Source organism: Sceloporus undulatus, chromosome 4, assembly GCF_019175285.1.
Source record: "Sceloporus undulatus isolate JIND9_A2432 ecotype Alabama chromosome 4, SceUnd_v1.1, whole genome shotgun sequence".
NCBI lineage: Eukaryota > Metazoa > Chordata > Lepidosauria > Squamata > Phrynosomatidae > Sceloporus > Sceloporus undulatus.
Window position 1 is genome coordinate 57382823 of NC_056525.1, and position 24222 is coordinate 57407044.

A 24222-nucleotide genomic window follows, 5' to 3' on the forward strand; every position below is an offset into this window, starting at 1 on the left:
AGGAGGATGTGATTCCCATCTTACAGTAAGATGACTGGCCACTGTTCCATGTTTAGCTGCAATTCAAAGTGTTGGTTATGAATTATAAAGCCCTATACAACATGGCTCCAGGCACTCTCCCATACAAGCTTGCTGAGATTTAAAGACCGAGCTGGCCTTCTTGGTAGCTGCTCCCAGCTCCTGGAGCTCTGCAAAGACGACAAGCCTATTTCTGACTCTGATCATCTTCTACTGGCAGGCAATTACTTTTTTAAAAAAAATTCAGGCTTTTGGCTCCTTATCAGCTGTTGAAAAGTATTGAATTGGTAGGTACACTTTAATTTTTAATTTATGTGCTTTAAGTTGCTTTGCTTTTGTGTTTTACTGATATCTGATGAATATAGTTTATGGTGGAAAGTGGGATATATATATAATAAACAATATTTTAAAAGTTATGTGGATGCATGCAATGCAGCCATGTACATGGTGGTGATTGGAAATCTTCACAAAAGCTGCTTTCAAAGCTAAATGAAGGACATGTTGCTTTTTAAGTTGACCACTTTTGTATTTTTTAAACTATTGTCTTTTTAACTTGTAAGCCACTTTGTATCCCAATTTTGGGGGAATGCAGGATATAATAATAATAATAATAATAATAATAATAATTTACAATTTAACTGAAGCGCAAACAGTCTCATCAACATATGGTAGAAACATTTCAGTCTGGCTCTTTAAATTTGGGAACCACTTAAAATTGCCGCAGATAGTATTGGTGGTTCCTGCAAGAAGGCTTAAAATGCCACTATTGAACATTTTAAAATTTTCAATCAGTGTTTTATTCTCAAAGCAAAAGGTTCAAGATTTATTTTCCTTCAGATATTTGCTTTTCTGTAGGAATTCCTTTACTCTCAGTATGGTCAGTTTAATTTAATTTTATCTAATTAAATTTATAGGCTACTTTCCCCTCTACACAAGATTCAAGGCAGCTTGCAACAGGCTAGGGCAAATACAGCTAAAAAACTAGTAATGCCAAAGTTAGACAACAATTAAACCACAATTCTGTTTAACAACCTCAAGTTAAACACACTTTAAAAATACATTTAGAACATAATAAAACACAGACATGGCATTCCTCATTAAAAATTCTCTCTGCTGCAATAAGTTAAAAACCAAAGGACTGTCTAAATAAAAAGGTCTTTGTCTGTTGTGGAAAGACAATTGGGAGGGGGTCAACTAAACCTCCTGTGGAACGGAGTTTCACAACTTGGAAGTGGTCACTGAGAAGGCTCTCTCCCGTGTCCTCACTAACCATTCTTGTGACGGGACTATCACAAGCCTTCCCCTGAAGAGCTTAAAATTTGTAGGGTCATAGAAGGAGAAACTGTCTTTGAAACAATCTGGAACCAAGCCTTCATAGAGTTTCAAAGCCTTCTCCTTTATACAGCTTCAAAGCAGAAAGAAGGGTACCCTATAAACTGCACTACGTTTTGAGTTAGAGTTAGACAAAATGATAAAGATTATGTATTCCAGTGTCTGTTTTAGTAGTTCTCCGTGGTAGTTTTTTGCCACCTTAACATAAGTTTAAATGCCAACCTTGTTAGCTATCCAGCAGGTGGTCTCAGCAGCTGAGCCACCCGATGCTCAATATACACATACTTTACCTAGAAGCTTAAACACGTTCTTCCATTAATACAATATTTATTTAACATAAGGGATTATCATCAGTCCAAAGAGTTTCAGTGAATTCAAAACCACCAGGGAACATTTCAACTGAACGACTGAATAAATATCTCTACTTGTTCCTATTAACAATGAATCCAGTATGCGGCATTAACAACCCCACGTCTTTCATTAGCATGGGTGGGCTTTTGCAATTTGTCTCTTTCAACTTCTAAGTGAATGACTTCTGTAGGAAGAGAAATGGCATGTAGGAAGAGAAATGGTATGAAATAGTTACATCAAGAGAAGTAACATTTGGGTTGTTTTAAATACATTTCAGACACTGCTCAAATACTGGCACTGTGCCCTTGGTATTAGGATTTGTTTTCCTAAACAGGTCCTTATGCCTATAATTACTGTTTCAACATGTTTTATAGTGAGATTTGTATGCAAGGGCTGCCGCTCAGTATGATAGTGGTTGGACACATGCTCTGTAAAGAGAAGGTCCCATATTCATTTTGAATGTCCAGGTATATCTCAGGGGTTGGGGGAAATATGCCAGCTAGGGGATTCTGGGGTGTTGTAGAGGTTTTCTAATCTCTGGAAAGAAACCTGTCTGAAAATGTAGAGAGCCACTGCCTATCACTGTAAACAATAGTGAACTAGGTAAATAGCTCTTACTATACTTGCATGACTGGTGTGACACTCCTAGCTTGATTCATCTCAGCTAAATCCTAAAATGCCCTAATTCATTCATTCATTCATTCATAGTTTTTATACCCATCTCTTCTGCCAGAGCAGCTTACAAAATGTTAATTAGACAGTTCTCTGCCCTCAGGCTTACAATCTATAGGAATGGCAGTAGAGAAGGGATCATGTTCAGTGGTTCTTCTCTCCCTATGAGGTCTGGGCCATAGCAGATGAGTGGAGGGAGGGCCCTTCTTCTTTCTCCTGGCTAGGCCTGGTGGAGCTGTGCCTGCCCTTCTCTCCCTCTGAGGCCTGGAACATGGCAGATGGACTTATGCCTAGGGAGTAATTTCAATATAAAATGTAGCAGTCACAGGATGATCAGTAGCCAAAATCTTGTCAATGCACTATGCTGGTATAACTATGCTGTTATCGGGGGTGGCACCGGAAGGAAAAAGCTGCTGGTACTGTCACCATGAAGGTAGGCAGGAGAGAAATGGACTGCTTAGTGTCAGGAATTTTTCTGTGTGTTCCTTCCCAGCCATCATATATGACTCTGCAGTAAAAGGACTTCAGTTGTTTTCAGAGCTGATTTTCTACTGTTGTTGCTGTGTGCCTTCAAGTCATTTCCAAGTTATGGTGACCTTAAAGCGACTCTATCATGGGATTTTATTGGAAAGATTTGTTCAGAGGAGATTTGCCATTGCTTTCCCCTGAAGCTGAAAGAGTGTGACTTGCCAAGGTCACCCAGTAAATTTCCATGGCTGAGTTGAGAATCGAATCCTGGTCTCCAGAGTCATAATCCAACACTCAAAAACCACTATGCCACAATAGCTCCCTTGATTTTCTATTACCTTCCCCATTAAATGATATCAATACTCTTTACTAGTCTATCCAAAATTTGCAGTACAATCCCAAGCTTATTTTCATAGAAATGAGTCTCTCTGAACAGGACTTACCAGAAAATAAGCATGCTTAGGTTTGCAACCTAAATGTGCGAAGCACAGAGTATCTTTTCTGAAGTTAATGACTGCCCCAGTTTAGGCATCTAGAAAGACAAAGTCTACACCCAGGGGAGCCATCTATCTTAGCACTCAGGAATGGCAAGCAGGAATACATTGATGAAACTAACACATTCGCTTGACATTTTTGCATAGCAAGAAAACTGTGTCAGCACAGGAGCACTCAGACTCAAGAATTTTCTGTAACCTGGATAAATTAGCACACCTTCATATCATCTTTCTGTGTTTAAGGAAAAGAGAAAGATTTATTACAGAAATCCAAATGGCTCTGACAATGTTTCTTGCAATATGTGCCTCTGCAAATGCACATTAAGTCCTAATGGCAGAGAAAGTTAAGAGAGAACAGACATTAGCAGAATAGCTAGGATCTGTATTTCAAGGCAGTTCACTATGATCACACTGTCCTTTCCCTTTTAGTCTTTACTGTGATTTAATACTCTAATCCTCATTTTAACTCTCTGATTAAGGAGATGCATAGACATTAGAGCAGTGGTTCCCAACCTGTGGGTCGGGACCCCTTTGGGGGTCAAACGGCCCTTTCATGGGGGTCACCTAAGACCATCGGAAAACACATATTTGCATGTAGCAATTAAAATAATTTTATGGTTGGGGGTCACCACAACATGAGGAACTGTCTTAAAGGGCTGAAGCATTAGGAGGTTTGAGAACCACTGCATTAGGGACTTCTGAGTCCTTCTACACAAAAATGTATGTATTCTTGCTCCCACCTTTGTGCCTTCCATAGTACCTGGAACAGCCATGTATTTATTCATAAAGCCAGTTCTTTCTTCAATCAAGAATTCTGCCATACCTAGCTGTCTAACAGAGCCTTTTCTGAACCCATAGCTGTAGTCAAATCCTGAGCTACGCTACTCTATCCTTCCATATCTATAATCAAACTAACTGCCTCCACATCCTTGATTGATCTGCTTAATAAAAGTTGTAAGCCAGGGCTGGATAACAAAGTGTCCTCAAAAGGTTTTGAACAACATCTTCTATCCTCCCTGGCTATTAACCATGGTGGTTAAAGCTAATGGGAAACACATAATAATACAGCTGGATCAGATTATTCACCCCGCTCTAAGCTCTACTGATATGGATGTTGCCTCTATATTGTAACATATACTGCTGCTACTATATAAATGTTAAATAGACAAAACAGACACAATGTAATACAATCAGCTTTCAATATTGGTGGATTTGCCATCAGCAGATTTGTTTACACGTGGATGGGAAGCCCCCCCTTGTTCCCAATGGTGGCGTGTGCATGAGGCTGCACTGCCATTAGGGACAAAGGGATGGGTGGGTGGGTGTCAGCCCACCAGGCCGACAAGGGGGCAGTGGTGAGTGCGGGGAGGGGGAGCTTCCGGCCTACAGTGTGCCCTGGAAGCCATTTCTCTCTCTGGCGGCAGCGGTGACCCCCTGGGTGCCCCTCCCAGCAGAGGGCTCCTCAGAAGTGAGGAAGGATGGCAGCCCCGCCCGCTGCCTTTGTCGCCACCACCTCCTTTGGCGACCCCCTCCTCCTCCTCCTGCTGGAAAGCAAGGAGGGCAGCCTCAGCAGGAGAGACCGGCAGGAGGCAGAGGTAGTCAAGGGAGGCAATGGCAGTGAGGGTGGTGTCATTATTCCTTTTTCCTTCCTCCCTTCCAAGGAGCCCTCTGCTAGGAAGGGAGCCCAGGAGCCTGCTGCCACCGCCAGAGACCAAGGAGGAGCAGGCAAGTGGCTTCCATGGCGCATTGTCTTCTGGAGGCGAACAGAGAGGTCGGGACTTGCCACTGCCCTCCCGTCAGCCTGATGGGAGTCCTGCACTGACCACCCACAGCCCACCATGCATCCCTTTGTCCTTAATGGTGGCACAGCCTCATGCATACGTCACCATTGGAAACAAGGGAAATTGAGCATCTGCAGATTTTGATATCCACGGGGGAGTCCAGAACACATCCCCTGTGGATACCAAGCACTGACTGTAGTTCTGCGTAAAAGCTGAGCAATTTATAATCCAAAATCAAATGTCAGTCTATGTATTCGGAACCCTCACTGGCCTGTACTGCTCTAAGAAAGCAAATAGAGAAATCATGTTTGCATGTTTCTCAATGCAAAAACATTGTGACTCATAGAAGAATAGCAAATTTGGGACAGGGATAGTTTAGGACCCCCCTCCATGTGTTTCCTAAGTATTTAGTGGGTAGGAAAAAGAAAATTTAATTTGTCCCACACTTTTAAGCAAAACATCATAATTTTCACTTTCTAGTTTAACGTGCAGTTCAGAAAATGGCTAATCCCTGGATGCTATAATGGACTGGATGAGGGTCAACAAACCGAAGTTGAATACCAATAAGATAGAGGCTCTATGGATTGGTGGGTGTTGAGTCTGGGAAGTAAGTAAACAGTCTTTTCTGGATGGGGTTATACTTCCCCTCAAAGAGTAGGTACATAGTTTGAGAGTTCTCCTAGATCCATCTTTGTCATTGGAGGCTCAAATGCACGTTGTGCCTCAAAGTGCTTGGTGTCAGCTTCAATTACTGTGTGAGCTCTTGGAGAGAGATAATGTAGCCACTTTCAATGTAGTCCATTTTCAATGGGATATTTGCAAGCCGCCATTTTCCCGAGGAGTGGGATCGGGGGGTCCAGAACAGATCCCCATGAATTGGGAAGGGCTACTGTAATTGCACTGGCTGCCAATATGTTTCTGGTCTGAATTCAAGTGCTTGTGATGACATTTAAAGCCCCAAATGGCTTGGGAACTTGATACTTGGGGGAAGACTTCTCTCTATATGTGTCTGCCTGAGGATTAAGATCTGCTGTGAGGGCTCCTCCATGTCCCACCAGTGAGATCAATACATTGTGCTGGGACATAGGAGAGGACCTTTCTCAGCCATGACAACTCACCTATGGAATGGCCTGGCTGGTACCAACACTCTTGTCATTACGTACCAAGTTAAAACCTGGTTGCTTAACAAAGCCTTTCCAGCCTCATTAATTCAACTCAAAGATTTTTATTTATAGTTTTAAAAACTTTGCATGTTTAAAATATTTATTATGTTTTACACTATCTTAATGTCTTACTTACACTATCTTATTTACACTATCTTATTGTTTCTATCCTGTTTAACCTGTTTTGATGCTACTGTAAGCCACCTTGTGACCTCTTGATATAGGGTGGGATATAAATAAAAAATATTGCACACTTCTCTGAGTTTGCTATGCTCAAACTCTGCATATAGAACACACATATTGGGAAAAGCTGCATTGAAAAATATTTACAGTTAGGAATTATGAAGATAAGAATGTGTACAGTAGGGAAAATGCATATGAAAGTAACTGTAATTTTTAAATTTGGCTTTTAAAATATTTCAGGTAGATGCCAAACTTGGAGAGAAAGGACTTGAGTGAAAACATGCAAAACTGAAATAGATAAAAAGAAAAGGAAATGTGACTAGAAAAATATTGGTTCATCCGTCCTCCAAAGCCAGTTTTCTGTAGAGAGAATGATTTCCATATGGATTGCATTGAAATAGGAGATTGTCATTTCCTATTCTGAAATGGTGTTATTTCAAAAAAAAATTATATCACATACGTTTCCTGCGCATATAGATCTGTCTTCAAAACAACAACTACAAAACCACTGTATGTATGCCATACATAGCATATAATGAAAATTTTCATTTCATTGCCATTCCTGATAATCCAGGGGTTTGGAATGCCCTATAGATGGGGGAGGAGGAATATGGGCTCCAATGTCTATCATCCTAGCCTGCCAAAGGTGAGGCATGCTGGGAGTTGTTGTCTGACAATACTCAGAGGACTACAAAGTTGTCTTGTTCTAGAGTATTCATAAAAACAAGACTGTTTGAATCTTATGAGCATATAAACTGAATGAAAGACTAGATTTATTTGAAACTCTGAAATCGATCAGCTGATAAGTCCACACATAAAAGGCAGTAGAAAATATGACGTATGGATACAGTATCCCCAAGCCACCTCTAGGGCAAAAGTTTTCTTGTATTAAAAAACTTGTAGTGCAGAACAGAATGAACAGTGAAAGCCTCAAATAAATACTTGTACTGAACAGAAATAAGCGTGACCTGTTTGATTTTATGACTGGCTGAATAACAAATAGTAGACAACAAGCAATGAAGAGGAATTAATTTGCTTGTTTAGAGCCTCTTTTTCTCTCTCCCTCAACCAATTACCCTCAGGGCTCCCCAATGTATTTTTAACCTTGATTACAGGACACTATTACAGCTGCCACCAAGAAACAGAGAAAAGCAGTGTCCGGCAGCAATCAAAGACTGCCTGAGGAAGCAGCGCAATACAGTCAATACATCAGTCCTGTTAGTATCCACACAACAAAGGACAATTTTTGAGTTAATCAAGCTCTAAAAAAGTAGATCTTTTTCAGCATTCCAAGCAGTAAGTATTTCATTGTTTCAACATGAAAAACAGCAATGTGCTGTTATAGTGAGTCCACTTGATCACAAGAGGCCCTTATTCTGCTCACCACTGTCTCCATGGTGGGCGTATCACATCCATTTGGCAAGATGATGAGAGGAGCTATACTACTAACTCCAGGCTGAATTTGGGGAGAGGAAAGGACCCACCTGCTGCAGTTGTCGTATGATTCAAAACAGTTAAACAGAATTACAGGAAACATTCCTGCACAGGTTCTCACCATTTCCAAGTAGGAGAGGAAGGATGCAAGTTGCTATTACTGTACTAGAACAGCAACACATTCAGAGTTATCTTTAAGAAGAACATAACCCTCCCTCCTAGGAAGATTTCTCTCATTAAAGGAGTTAATGGAAAACAAAGACACAATGGAATTTACAGCAGCAACATTCAGTAAAGGCACCCTAAAACTAGAACACTTACATCAATGAGATCAGACAGGTCATGGATGTAATACTTGAACACAGATGCATTAGTAGCCTCCAGAGCCAGCAGATATTCATTTCTTGCTTTAATAGCTTTCAGTTTATTTTCTGTGTATTTTGCTTGGCGCTGAAAAGAAGCCAAAAGGAGACTATTAAGAGAAAAAGAAAGTAAATACAGGTCTTCAGGAAGTAATGATATTTATTCCTCTTTCTTCATCCTGAATTCTGTGAAATCTTCTAGGCAAAGAAATAAACTATAGTGTATTTGAGTCAAAAAACTGTTATGTCATAGATGAACATGAAGATAATGCTCTCCATAGATGGACTAATGGCAATCCATGGAAAGCACCATCACTGTAGTTGCTATGTACTTTTAAAGCTGACTCCAACTTATGGCAAACCTTCACAGTTATCTTGGCAAGATTCATTCAGATGAAATTTGCCATTGCTTTCCTCTAAAGCTTAGTGAGTATAACTCTCTGCTTTCCCAGAGTCTGAGTCCCACTCAAACTACTTCTCTCCACTGGCTCTTTCAATTATCCTTGTTTTTGTTATGTATTTTCAAGTTATTTCTGATTTATGACAAACACAAGGAGAACCTATCACAGGATTTTCTTGGCAAGATTTGTTCAGAGGGGTTTTACCTTTGCCTTCCTCTGAGGCTAAATGCGAGTTGAACAAGGCCGCTCAATGGGTTTCCATGGCCAAGCAGGAATTTGAACCCCAGTCACCCAAGTCGTAATACAACACTCAAAACACCACACCATACTGGCATTAAGATTAATTCATCTAGTCTTATAAGCCTACTTGTATGTTGATGATGGCTATGGTACTTGCACTAAGGATTTACATAGCAGAAGGCATCAAGGAACCATGTGACAATCTGTGGCCTGATGACAAAACCAGCCAGATTCTGTGGAAGGTGTCCCTTGGTCTTTCCTAGTGAAGCACAGAAAGGTCTCCTAACTTGGTAATGAGGACAGGACAACATGGTTAGATGATGCATCTTTACAATTCAATGAACCAGCTGTGCTGAACATCTGAAAGTTTAAGTGCATACATACTAACACAAGTTTACAAGCTGTAATCTTATTTAGGAAAAAAGGGAAAACAGCTCTAAATCTCAGGTATAGAAAACTTTCCTAACTTTAAAACTTCATTTTGTAAATAGCAGGCTAAAATTCATCTTCCACAATGTGACCTACTAAATATATATTTAAGAATTCTGCTCTTACAAAAGAACATCAAAGGTTTGTATCAGAATTCTTATTCAAGGCACTTTGAATACCATGTTGGGAGAGATTCAGGATATTAAATGAATAAATATTAATCTCTGCCCAGGTGACCCTGTAGCCATATTTTTTTTAAAAAAAATTTAAGCTAGCTGTAAACATCTGAAAATAAAGCATGAGAATTTAGCTGTTACACAGTCAAAGGTTCACACAAAGCCACCATTCTGCAGGTATGCAAGTTTTTTTAAAAAGTGGTTGAAATGCCAATAGTAATTCAAGAAATGGTATCCCTCTTGGACTATCCCTTTCCCACTCCATGCAAAGGAGGTGCAACAAAAAGTAGGTCCCAGTCCAGATACTGAACCATTTACTCAAATCTGCATTTTTGCCCAGGCCAGAATTTTACCTCCACCCTTTAATGCCCAATATAGATCTACACTGTGAATCAGATTCAAGGAGAGCAACTCAGCAGCTGCTCAGAGAGCTTTGTAATTATGCAGCACTTAACCTCACTATACCACTCACACACCTTCTCTTTCATTTTCTCAATCTTCTTGACTGAGCTCCGTCTAACATGTTTTTCTTCAAACTTGACACTGGAGGCTGAATCAGGGGAGCGTGGGGTTTGCTTATCCTCTTGCTTCACAGACTTGCCGATCTGCTTTTCCTCCTGCTTTTCTGCCTCTTTCAGCTTACTCTGAGCACTGATGCTGTCGGCATTGTACATATGATAGGTCTTCATCACCTGTAAAAGATAAGTCAAACAAAAGTTTGGTACGTGCTCAGATGGGAAGGACAGAATTTTATTCACATTTATAGACCTACAGGATATATGACTTGTTGTTGTGGGATATATGACTGTTGTTGTTGTTGTGTGCCTTCAAGACGGTTCCAACATGCCAATCCTAAAGCAAATCTACCATGGGTTTTTCTCAGCAAGAGTTATTCAGAAAGATTGTGGCATTGTACTCCTCTGTCAATGTGACTTGCCCATGGCCACCCAGTCAGTTTCGATTACTGTGTGGAGCTTTGAATCTTAGTCGCCTAGAGTCCTAGTCTAATACTCAAACTACTACAGTGCTTCAATTTTACTCTTTTATTTCAATTAGAGAAAACAGTTCTGCTAATCTATAAACATACTCTTTTATATGCTTCATAAAACTGAACAGACCGCAGAGGACTACCACTGAGGTTTCAAAATATTCCAAGAGTTGTAACTAGTATAAAGTACAGTGCGTCCTCGCCTTACGCGGGGATCCGTTCCGGATCCCTCCGCGTAAGGCGAATTCCGCCTATGCTCAAGCCCCATTGTAAACAATGGGGCTTGTGCACGGCGGCACGCAACAGGCGCGCGTGCCCATTCAATTGAATGGGATGCGCCGCCCCTTCCGCCCTGCGGCTTGAGCGCGTATTCTCAAGCCGCGTAAGGTGCACCCACGTATGACGCGGGCGCGCTGTAATACAGTCAATTGACACATAGTTATTAAAAGACAAGGAACTCCTCCTAGCAAAGTGGGACTAGCAGCAAAACAAATGTATGTACGCATAATTCTATTTTCAGACTGGATGTGATAATGTATTGAATATGGCATTAAGAAAATAAGTGACTTTTTGAATTAGTATAAAATTTGTCAGAAAGTATGGGAGGGGTCAAAAAGAAGGGTGAACAATTACCAGAACAGATTATCATTTCCCCCCACAAACCTATGCTATTGCATGCCTTAACAATGTTAAGCCCACCTCATCTATGCAGTCGAAGAGGCATTTATAAGCCCGTTCTGTATGTAAATAAGAGTGGCAATCTATCTTGATTTGTTTTTAAAAGACTCCTTTTCCTACAGTCTCTCCTGTAAGAATGAAAGTTTTTTCCGGTGTTCTAGAGCAACAGTGACACCTTCCTTTTTCTTTGTTATCTACTTGATCATATGCTGAAGGCATGTCAGCTCTAATAGTTGAACCATCTACTCTGCTTTTTCTTTTTACTTACATTTACATTTGGCAGCTTTGTTTTTACTTTAACAAGTCTGAAAGTCTCTGACAAGGTTATCATTCTATTCTACATCCCTGTCATACACAAACAAACTTTTCCCCTCCTTAGTACAATATTTCTAAAACGTTGTACGGTTCTACAATAGTTTTGTCATCAACCTCCAAGAAGCACTTTGAATATTCAATATAACTGGCATGTAAACACACTCAGCAGAGTAGAGATTCTGTTCCAGCCTTGAAATCTTGACAAGCCAAACTCCTGCTTCAAGTGTTTTCAGTTTTCAGGCACAAAGCCACTGAGTCTTGTTTCACCTCAGTTTGAACTTGACTATAATTTTTGTTAAATGGGATATATGCTCTTCCTCCTCCCTGTAGTGATTAAGCAATGTTTCTTGGTTACAGGATGAAGTTGCAGTTAAAAATGCAAGACCAGTCAATTTTAAAGTGAGAGCATCTGAATAATTTACATGCCAACTTGGAGTTATCATGTACTCATAAATTAAAAGAAGTCATTTAGAATAATGGCTGTTTCCTGCATCCTTTCAAGGAAGGGGACCTGGCAATAGAAACAAACAAGATCCCACTTTTAATTGGCATTGGACAGAGTGATGACTCAGCTGTGATCTGGCAAATGTGTGGCTGGCACCCGTAACCTCCACAGGGGCAGTGGGCCCATTAATATGGCCTGCTCCCAGAGACTAATAGATTCAAATGGATTCCTGAATGCTCTAGGGGATTTTCCAGCTGCTACAGCAGATGATTCTGTTGATGCCCCAGTTGATCTCTGGAAGAAAGAGATGACCTGGGCAACTGACACAGTTGCTCCAAAATGTCCTGTACTTGGGTGCAAAGCATGGACTCTGTGGTTTTCTGAGGAGCTCAGGGCAATGAAGCTCTTGGGCAGATGACTAGAGTGATGGTGGAGAAAGACGTAGAATAAATCTGACCAAGCATGAGTTAAGGCCCATGTTAAGAACATGCTCTGCAGCAGTGAGTGCAGCAAAGAAACAATTATTTGCTGTCTATATTACACCAGTTCAATCTTGCCCAGTGCAGGTGTTCCAGGTAGTTAAAGGACTACTGTTTTATCCCAAGAGCAATGCTATGGACTTTGGGTGTAGCAAGGTCTCTGGCTCTCGGGAACACAGCCTGAACAAAAGACTTGTCCACAAATTTCTTAAGTTTCCAAAAGCTTTACTGGTTATAAACGCAAATAACATGAAACTGATTTCTTCTTTCTCAATAGTACTTCCTAAATACCTGGTCTCTCTTCTTGGTGGATTCTATCTTTCTTCTTCTGAGGACTATCTTTATTCTTCTGTGGACTTATCTTTTTGTCAAAGGAAAATACTCTCTCCAGGTCTGACTTGGCTGAAATCTTACTACACACGGAAACTAACTAGAGGGAGACAGTATAAGACCCTGGGATTTCCCACAATCCTTGTCTTTCTTAAAGCTATAGATCTGTATTTCCCCTAATACATAGAAAACCTAATATAATCTTAACTAAATATATGTCTCAAGAGCATCAAAGATGCTCTGGAGGCATGACAACTACAGTACATGCTAGACCTGAGACTGCTGAAAGCAGTATGATAAATTTGCTAAATACTTTGCAAAGAAAATTGCTTGGATTTGTTCTGACATAGACTCCATATTGAAGGTAGAGTCCAGAGAAGTGACAGAGGCCTGTATTTCTCTGATTTTTATGGAAGAGTTTCTGTTTGTTCAACATGATGATTTGGACAAGTTGCTTGGAGAGGTGAAGCCAATCACTTGTCAGTTAGGCCCATTCTATCCTGGCTAATTAAAACTGCTAGAGGACTGGCCAGTTGGGTGGTGGAAATTGTAAATGCTTCTTTGAAAGATGGCTATGTTCCTACCTCTCTAAAAGAAGAAACTGTAAGACCTCTGTTACAAAAAACGTTACTGACCCCATCTCCGTAGTAACCATTGGCTAGTCTCTAACACTCCCTTTCTATTAAGATCCTAAAGCGAGTAGGAGCAGCATCTCTGGGCTTTCTTGCATGAAACAGATTACCTGGACCCATTCTAATCTGTGTTCAGGCCTGGTTAATAGTCTTGGTTACCTTGGTAGATTTTGAAATTGGGAAAGTGAGCCCCTGTTGGTCATCCTAGATCTTTCAGAGGTCTATGATACCATCGATCATGGTATCTTTCTGGGTTATCTGGTTGATATGGAACTTGAAGGCATTAGTTTGCAGTGGTTCTTGTCTTTCTTGGCTGAACGCTGCTGGAAAACCTTTTGGCCATTAGCCTGTAGGGTTCCACAGAGGTCAGTACTGTCCCCTATGCTTTTCAACATCTATGTGAAGCCACTGGGAGAGGTCATCTGGAGTTTTAGGGTTGGGTGTTATCAGTATGTTGGTGATACTCAGCTCTATCTTTCCTTTACAACTGATGTCAAGAAGGCTGCAGTAGTACTGAATCATTTTAACAGTTTCAAAACTAAATTCTAGGATTGTTTTTAGACTGCTTTTAGGAGTTTTTAAAGAGTATTTTAATGTGGTTTTAAAATGTTTTTAGCTCAGTATTGTTTTAATTGGTTTTTATTTGTTCAACTTCTCGGGAGAGATAGAGCTGGGTATCACCAACATACTTGTGGGCTGGGAGGTGACAGAAAAAATCTTAAATAAATTTAAGAGCAGCTTTCATAGAATGGGCGTGATTAGTGGTTAGGTTTTTTGTGGGTTTTTTGGGCTATGTGGCCATGTTCTAGAAGTGTTTCTTCCTGATATTTTGCCAGCATCTGTGGCTGGCATCTTCAGAGAATGCTTGCCTAGTGGTTAGGCTTCAACATTCCAGTGATACACCTGAAATTGCTATTTGAATACAGTGTTCCTAATATAAAGCAGTTCTAAAATGGATTTTTTTAAAAAAATAATCATTCTTAACATAAGTAACAGATGATCATTTACTTTTTTTTTTTGGTTAGAAAATCACTCATGAATGGATGGTCAAAATATAAAGCAACATTATGCCTAGGACTCCCTGAATGGACCTCTGTTCATGAGGCTTTCAATAGAGGAGAGGTAATAGCCCAAGACAGATGGGTTACTTATGTTCAGCTAACGACTAAGACTTTGGTAAAACTACTGAATTTTAAAAATTAGATCAGCTGTTATAGGAAGGTTATTCTTGTGGGTGGTTACTCTATAGACAGCTCAGGGAAAGGTTTTTGGCAGATGTCAAACTGAAATGAGGAAGACCTGGAAATCCTTGATTCGAAGAAATCTACAGCACCATATAAATAAAGCATAATAATAATAATAATAATAATAATAATAATAATAATAATAATAATAATAAATTTTAACATCAAAAAACTCTTATAAAATTGCTTTGTTATACAAATGCCTAAAGGACTTTGAAATGGAGGAGGAGGTTGTTAAAGAACAAATGGTTAAGTGGTCCCAAGATCTAAAACAAAACATCAGGTTAGATCAGTGGGAAAGATCTTGGAGTAAAAGACTGAAGTATACGTTGGATAATGAGCTGAAAGAGAATTTTTTAAAAATGCAGTTCAGGTGGTACCTGATGCCATCTAGACTAGCCAGAATGTAAGAAGGACTCTCAAACAAATGCTGGAAATGAAAGCAGGAGGTTGGCACTTCTTTTTACCACATGTGGTTGAACAGCAAACGGGTTAATAAATTTTGGAAAACCATAGAATTGTGAAGGAAAGCTTACAAATTATGGACCTGAAGCTTTATCTGTTAAGCATGTGTGACAATGAGGATTTAGAACTTAAATATGGCAAATCGTTATTTTATATTTCAACAAGTGCCAGGATAACATTTGCCAGTAAAAATTCTGGAAATCAGAAGAACTCCCGTAGGCAGATGAATGATTATCTAAACCAGGGGTAGGCAACCTGCGGCCCGCGGGCCGGATGCGGCCCAACGAGGCCTTGGGACCGGCCCCAGCCTGGTCCTGCCGCCGATTGCCACCGGGGCCTTTGGGGGGCAATTGTCTATAGAAGCCTCAGAAACATGCATTTATATTAACATTTTTTAAAAAAATCAGCAAAATTTTTCACGTTTCCTCCATTTTTTAAAAAAAAAGTGTCTTCCATTTGAAAATTTTGTCCTACATTTGTCCTGGTTTATTTATATATTTAATTTTTAAAAAACATTTAATTATTTATTTTTTGGCTTCGGCCCCCCAGTTGTCTGAGGGACAGCAACCTGGCCCCCGGCTCAAAAAGATTGCCTGCCCCTGATCTAAACTAATAGATTTGGTGCAGTTAGACAAACTTACTTGTTTGATAAGAGGTCAAGACTGGGAAAGGCATGGTGAGATTTGGAAAACACGATATGATTACTTACGCAGGAAAAAGATTAAGGACAAGAAAATTTGATTACAACTGTAAACTAATTTGATTAAGGAATAAAAATTAGTATACTCATATGAGTTAAAGACATGAAAACAAGGTTATGTGGATTATATATATATATATATATATATATATATATATATATACATGCAGATATTAACTTAGAAATTCTGATAATGAAGCAATGAGCTGGAATGGTTATGGGCTTTAATAACAAATATGACTTATTTTGAGTTCTGGAAGTCATATTTTTGTTTTGATATATTCTGTATTATGAGATCTTACGGTATATACTGTATTTGTTGTTGGTCTTTTTTGCAATTTGTTTTATATGTTGTTGTTTTTCTTTTCATGTTTTGTCTTAGGTCTTGTTATGTAATGTTAATGTGCTATTTAATAATTTTATAAAACTAATAAAAAAGACCATTTACTTTAAATTTCAAGACAACTCATCTTTCTCCTTCTCTCTAGAATTGACAGAACAGAAAAGTATCTATAGCTATTATGACTCTCTGGCCCTGTGCAGACCGGCCATTAAGGGGGTGGAGTCAGGGCAAGGTGTCCACATGACACACACCCTGACTCTGCCCTAGGGCACCGTGACACTGCACACCACTCCACACAACGTCTTAAAGCTGCTGCTATTGCACGATGGAAAGGCCAGGGCGGGGGCCACGGTGTGCGGTTGCCGTGGTCCTGATCCAGTGCAGCTGCAGGCCACCCCTTAGGGGCAGTCTGCACAGCCCCCAGTGAGTTAATGCCACTCTTTTATCAAAGGCAATGGGAGCTAGTGACTCCCATGTCAGGGGCAGTGAATCCACTCTGAATTTGGGACAGCTTTCCTATTCTGGACCTAATGTTCAATACTTTGGATAAGTCATTTAAAGCTTGGAATGGATTTACCACTCTACTGACACAGGAGTCACTAGATACAATTGGGACACATGAAGCCTGGGCCTCTTCAATTCCACGTTCTGGCCCAAATGCTTAATTTCACTTTCAGATCATGTCTAATTTCCAAAACTGTAACAGCTCAGTAAGGGTTTCTATGTAACCAGAGCACATTATTCTGTCATAGTGAAACATTTAGATTTCAGCAATAATTTTAAAGACCAGAATTTTTAAAAGAAGCAGCATAAGCAAACTGCGCTAAGCGCCCTATGTTATAAACTGCTTTAGGTCCCATGTTGGGTAAAGGCAAGATATAAGTAATACACATACACAAACTGTAACAGGATGAATTAGCATTGGTCTTCGAATGGCTATGGCATTATGCACAAGTGGGTCAAAGCCTACTGAGATGAGTTATACCACTGATACATCTGACATCTTCTCACTCCCCTCACTCCCACTCTTCTCTATTGATCATTATGAAAGAATCTGGAATGCAAAAGGAAAAAGCATGCCCTGTGTGGGCTGAGAAATCTAAAGTGGTTGCCTGTCTGCACATGCATATACTGTACATCAACAGCTGCTGCAAAAATGGCAGGGTTGACCTAGGAAAGAATGGAGAAATCACAGGGAGAGAGAAAGCAAAACTGTTTGTTGATAAAGGCTGTGATTAAAAGTTAAGTCTGTGGCATAGAAACACTTATATAACATGGTTTAGGAGATGGATATAACTGCATTATGAGTAGAGGTATACCACCTCATATAACAAAACTCACAGAACCTTTTCCTAACTTCCCAAAGAAGACCAATATTTTATCACACCACTACTAACAACAATCCTCTGCTGTCTCTGTTTGCTTTTAAATAGAGGATAAACAAAGTACTGTAAGAGCCCACTGGGTGACCATGGGCAAGTCACATGTTCTCAGCCTCAGAGGAAGGCAATGGCAAACCTCCTCTGAACCAATCTTGCCACTAAAACCTCTAAAGATACACAACAACAACAACAACAACAACAACAACAACAAGAAACAAAGTAAGGACCCTTGAACTACCAAATGATTACAGATTTTAAAGAAATGAATTAGGTTCAACAATCACTTTGAATCACTACAATGATTACAACAAATTATTGTTACCTCAATTAATAGTAAGGACCGCCAAGCTAGTCATGTTATAATAAGAGACACTGTGTCCAGTAATTCCAGGCTTGTACTGGCATACATGTTCATACTCCAGAATTCACTTGAAAACATTTTGGTAAAGTTAGCATTTTCACCATGGTTAGGGTGGCATAATAAGTACAATTATAAGAAGATTGAACTTGGAATGAAAGCAGAATAAGACAGATGCAAAATATTCCAAAAATGCAAGCAAAAGGCCTAACATCAGCATTTTCATAAAACGAACAGCATTTCATTACATTTATGTATACTGTTTGTCAACACCTGGCAGTCAGATGTTGGCCCAGGAGCAAATGAAATGTGCAATATTAGTAAAGTGAGTTATTTTCACATTATTTGAGCCCCTTAGTCTTCATATTACAAGTTGCTCTGAAACATAAGGTTACAGGTTGAGTATCACTTATCCAGAATTCTGAAATACTCTAAAATCATCCACATGCGTAGCTGAGATGTGACACCTTTGTTTTCTGATGGTTTAGTGTACACAGACTTTGTTTCATACACAAAATTGTTTAAAATATAATTATGTATAAAATTACCTTCAGGCTATGTGTATTAGGTGTTTATGAAACATAAATGAATTTCATGTTTAGATTTGGATCTCATCTCCAAGATAAAGCATTATGTATATGCAAATATTCCACAGACTTGAAGGGGCAACTGTACTTAAAAAGTTCCTATGTTCATGTCCATTTCACAGAAAACAATGTTGACAGTCACCGTGTGCAGATGTGATAGGTCACCATCCATGTTTGAAAACAACAGTCATTCCTCCTAGTCTTCCCAGTCATGTCATGCTGCTGCTTAGTAATTACAGGGACCCAACAGTTTTGCTGCAAACAGGGGAAACATTTTTCCCTATAAAAACATGTTTGTGGATTTACTAAGGTTAACTATTCCCATTTTCCAGGAAGCCAAATAGAAACCACAAGCAAGACACACCCTCCAGTCTCCTGCAGAGCACTGCTGCTCTGTCGCCACCCCAGCCCACTATTCAAATGCTAAACATCTGCAGCTGGAATTTAGCAAAGTACTAAAAATTCCATTGAACCACACCAAGCACTAAAGGCTCTGGAGTCTGCAGCTTTGAAAACCCAATTCCAAACATTTGGCTACAGTAACCTCTATCCCAGTGTGATTTGCTGATTCAGAGCAGATCAGCAAAATCAGTCTGTACTCTGTGCTACATGATTAATAACCCCTGCTCCCTGCTAGGGTAAGTATGTTTAGGGGGTAATCTCAAGAGTACTCTTGAAACATGTTTTTGCAGGAGTTGGAGGGATAAGGTTCTGGCTGTGTAGCAATCCTTAATGACCACACAAAATCCAAAAGAAGTTTGGCATTTTGAGCAGTAGCCCCAAAAAACACATTTGCCAGGCTCCATTTCTAAAATAGAAGCAATTCGGTCACAGTTGCTGATCAGATAGATTTAATCAGCACCAAGTGTATCCCATTCAGCTGTGCAAAAAAATAAAAAATGTCCTCCTGCTATACACAAACTTTTATAAAACTATTATTTTCTCCTCCTCCTTGGTACTCGAATGGGGGTCTTCAGCCACGTAGATCAATATTTCTCAAGCCATCTGATGTGAGAGGGATGTTTGGCAATTTCCCTCCTAATGCGCTGGGGACTGGTCTCATATTTTTGTCCATCTGCTACAACAGTTTCTTTCATGGAAATTCTCTGTGGACTGGCAACTAACACTTCGGGGACTGGCACTGGTCCAGGTACCATTATTTTTAGCAGCACTGGTATGGACATAACAACTAAGAGCAGGTCAGCGTATGAACCTAGACTATGAATTATGGATATGAATCTTGAGCCAGAAGACCCTGCTTCTAATCTGTCCCTAGTTGTGAACTTACTCATTGGCCTTAAACCACCTGGGAAACTGAGGCCCGATACAGACTGGGGCAAAGCGCTGTGCTGAGGCCAATTTTAAGGCTCAGTAGGGCTTGGCGTCCATATGCACCCAGCCCTACTAGCGGCACCTGTGTGCCATCTTGCTGAGGCCCTGCCCACACGGGGCGCGTGACAATCTGGCATCTGCGTGCCCAAACAGCACTTACTGGAAGTGATAGCATCAACATGCATGAGTGCCATTATGACGCTCCTAAAAAGAAGCTGCTCTAGGCGGATTCTTTTTAGGGCGTGTGCTGGTGCCGCATGAACCAGTGCTGGCGAGAGACAAAAACAGAAGCCACGGAGCCACCCATCTGTATCCCCACTGAATAAGCAATAGATACACAGTTGGCTCTCCTTATCCACAGAAGAGAGCTCATCTTCTGCTCTTGTCTCTGTCTTTGTAAAGACAATATGCATTTATTTCCTGTTGAATTGGGACAGGTAATTAAAAACTGCTTTGAACAGAGTGGCCATATAGTCTAAGCTCTGGCCTTTGGGTGTCAAAGCATTACTTCCACAGCATCACTTTCTTGATATGGCTACTTAGGCAGGGGTGGGCAACTGGTGTTGGTTCAAGGGCCAATACTCTGTTCCTTGGGGCCACATAGTATTCCAGAAAAGAACAAGCCAAGCAACCTAATCACCCACCATGTAAGTGGACAGAATGGTTTCCCTGCCATGTTAAACAGTCCAGGGAAGGCTTTTTAAAAGATAAATTGCCACTCCTGAAGGCATTCAGGAGAGGAGTCTGGAGAGGCTATGAATTCCCAAAACAGCCTTGAGGGCTACATACAGTGTCACACTTTGTCCACACCTGTCCTATGGCCTTCTGGGTCTGCTCTCCCCTCTGTTCCACTTGGGAGACCTATGTAAAACACATAGATGCCTATGGATGGATTGGTGTGTATTTCTAAATAACAGCTATCAATTGGCAATGCAGCAAAAGCAAATTGGTTGCTTTTGCAGCATTCAAAAGGGTTGTTGGAATTAAGTTGAAGGCATATAACTACAAACAACATGCTTTTTAACTAGTAGTGGAACTATCAGATTTGATCAGGGTGGATGACAAGACTAGGTTTAAAGTTGTTAATTTTGTATAAATTAGGTAAATGAAAATTTACAAATTACATATCTGAAAAATATAAAGGCCAAAGGGTATGCTTTTAGGGGCAAGATACTATCTTGGGTTCTTCCACCTCCCCAAAGAGCTGTGTATTGTTCAACAGATCTATATTACAGTAATTATGCACTTGGAATATTTGCAATATAGTTTATCAGACCTGTGCCAGTACATATAAATGTGGACACACATACTAAGGAAGCACATAACATTTGAAGTTCACTTTCCAAAACTGATTTGCATCTCAGTAGACTCTAATGTTCCACTCCAGGGACCAGGTACAAGCTCATTCTAGCTGATATTTGGCCTGTTACAGACTGCCAAAATAAAGCTGCTTCGGGTCTCTTTGGAGGTATGCTATTTAAATGATGCATGGGTCTTAAGAGTCCGGAGGTCACGCCAAAGCCACACTCCATTCCTAAGTACTGGAGTGCAGCTTTGGTGCAGCTTCCGGATTCTTAGGATGCATGCATCATTTAAACAGCATACCTCCAAAGAGACCCGAAGCAGCTTCATTTTGGCAGTCTGTAACAGGCCTTCATGTTTTAATAAATACTAATACTTCAGGAAGGTCCAAAACACACTGCAGAAATAACTCAGTTTGAGACTGCTTGAACTGCCCTGGCTCAGTGCTAGCAAATCCTGGGAATTGTAGTTTATTGTGGCCCCTGAGCTCTTTGACAGAGAAGGCTAATGGTTCACCAAACTACAATTCCCAGGATTCTCTAGCACTGAGCCAGGACAGTTCAAGCAGTCTCAAACTGGATTATTTCTGCAGTGTGTTTGGGACCTATGTTTAGAATTATAAACCTGTTATCACTCAGGCTTCTAACAATCAACCTAAAACTGAAAAAGGTGATAAATAAGCCCTGCTATAAATTTATGGAATGACAAAGTTTATGTGCAGCACACTTCCACATGCTGAATGAATAGGATCAATTGTGAACAATTTGCTTGAAGCCAAACTGATCTCAGACATGCAGTTATTGTAGAATGCATAGTCCCAGTGATGCACCCTGACATACTCCTAACTATAGCTAACATGGAAAGTAATCAGATGACAGAAGGAAAGGCAATAGAGATGCAACCAGAGAATAATAAACTGAGCAAAAATAAAATTTACACTCTGTAATAGTCTACTAAATGCATACTCTTTCAGCACAGACCATAGCCATTCATCACATCCACTCCTCAATTGCTGCTTTTGCAGCAGGCAAGGCAAAGTCAAACATTTTCCTCTCGTTGAAAAAGGGCCAAGAAGGCATCTTGATTTACCGTGTACAGCTCATTCAAGACCTTCATCAAGTCTTCCTGGAGCTGCTGCCCAACTTCTTTGCTCTGCAACACAAAAGAAACACATACAAAAAAAGTCAATTGAAAGACAATAAAACAATGGATGGTGAATCTAGGCATGATGCAATACTCACAAATATCGTAGGCACACAACTGGCCATTATTCAAACTACCAAATCTAATAAACACTGAGTTCCAATTACACTCAAATTAAACAAACAGTTTTAATAAAATTAAATGAGCTGTGCACAATGCTGGCCAAATGCTGGCAGTGTTTCATGAAAGTAAGCATTCAGCTGTGGAGAAGAAATTCTAGTTGCTATCAAAAGCAGTTCATGGTTATACTTGCTTCCACAGCTGTTTTCTGAATGCTGGGTCAAAATACCTTTTTAAAAAAATAAAAATAAAAATAAAGAATATAATATAATATAATATAATTATGGGAACAGTATAAGAACAGGAAATGTGATAACCTTTGCAATCAAACTTCAGATTTTGTCCCAAAGGTGAATCTCAAGGCTCAAGTGCTACAAAAGTATCCTTATGTGTACATAATGCTAAGAAGACATTTTAGGAGATAGCAGCATCCCACACACATAATAATCCAGTCAGTCCATCCTGGTTTGACTGTGGCTTTGGTCAGCAATGTACCCAAAAGAATATGGGAATGTAAAACATATATGCTCGACGCTTTTTCACATTTTTTGAATATGTTATTTCTTTTTTGCTAGCAGCTCCCAGAATCCCTTAGTCAGCATGGCTAGTAGTACAAAAAGGTACACCTTCCAAGGTCTGCTTCAAGTGCCATATTGTTTGTTTTGGACAGAGGTAATCAAGGAAGTGGATGTCCTGATATCTCTGATTACAGCTAATATCAGAGAAAATGTGCACCCAGATGGGGAACACCTGCAGGCCAAATCTGGCTCACTGTGCAAGTATTTTTCTTCTTGTTGAATCTCTCATACCCTTGTTGAAACATGTGTGGGTTTGCATACCATGAGGAGGTAGGTCAGAGCTAAAAATGGGTGGAGTTGTAGTTGCTACTGAACAGCACCTTGTTAAAAGCTTTCTTTAAAAACACTGAGATGTTGAATGCCCAGAATAGAAAAAGTATCTGCTGATGGAAGTAAGGATAGAAAGGAGGTGGCCAATTTAGTTTCTCTAGAACTGGGGCAGCCATGAATGAGGCCTTGTCTCACATCCCTATCAGATGTGCCTACAAAGGTGGTGGGGCTGATAGAACAGTATCTTCAGGGATCTCAGAGCCCAGGCAGCCTCAGCTGGGGTGAGACCAGTTATCAGACAGCCTGTACCTTTATAGGTCATACACTGAATTGAGTCCAGAAACAGCTGTTGTAAAAAGGGAGCTGTGTGTGCCCTGGAAACAACACCGCTTTAGCAATCTGGATCCAGCACTGTGTACCAACTGAAGTTTCCAAACACTCTTCAAAAACACCCCCACATAGAATCTGTCACATTAATATAAATGGGATGTAACAAAGGCTTGTTTCACCAAGATTAGATCTGACATCTATAGAACAGACCGGATTCAAGGTGGTATCCAGAAGGACCCTTACACTATGAACCTGCATCTTTAGAGGAGGTGCAGTCCCATCCAACACAGGATGAGTCCCTATCCCATGACGTGTCTTTTGACTGATCAGGAGCACCACTGACTTTTCTGGATTAAGCTTCAGTTTGTTCATCCTTATCCAATCTATTACTGATGACAGATACCTGCTTAGAACTGAAACATCTTCCTTGGAATTTGGTAGAAAAGAGAAACAGCTGGGTGTCATCAGCATATTGGAGGCATTCAACCCCAAACCTTCATAAACCTCTTCCAGTGGTTTGGCATATATGATGACCATCACAGAGAATAAGACAGAGCCCTGAGAGATTCCATAGACCAGCAGCCAATAAACAGGAATTCTTCAGCCCCAACCTCTGAGCACCTTCCTAAGCAAATAATGGTCCCACTATTATTATTATTATTATTATTATTATTATTATTATTATTATTATTATTAT

At 40.1% G+C, this 24222-nt stretch overlaps 1 protein-coding gene across 1 annotated transcript in view; it reads right to left on the reverse strand.

Moving 5' to 3' along the window:
- Nucleotides 1–24222, reverse strand: part of SRGAP2 (SLIT-ROBO Rho GTPase activating protein 2) — a 266745-nt gene that overhangs the window by 87249 nt on the left and 155274 nt on the right. The window contains 3 exon segments of the mRNA XM_042463031.1: nt 8218–8346; nt 9981–10196; nt 22174–22236. Coding sequence (XP_042318965.1) covers nt 8218–8346; nt 9981–10196; nt 22174–22236 — 408 coding nt within the window.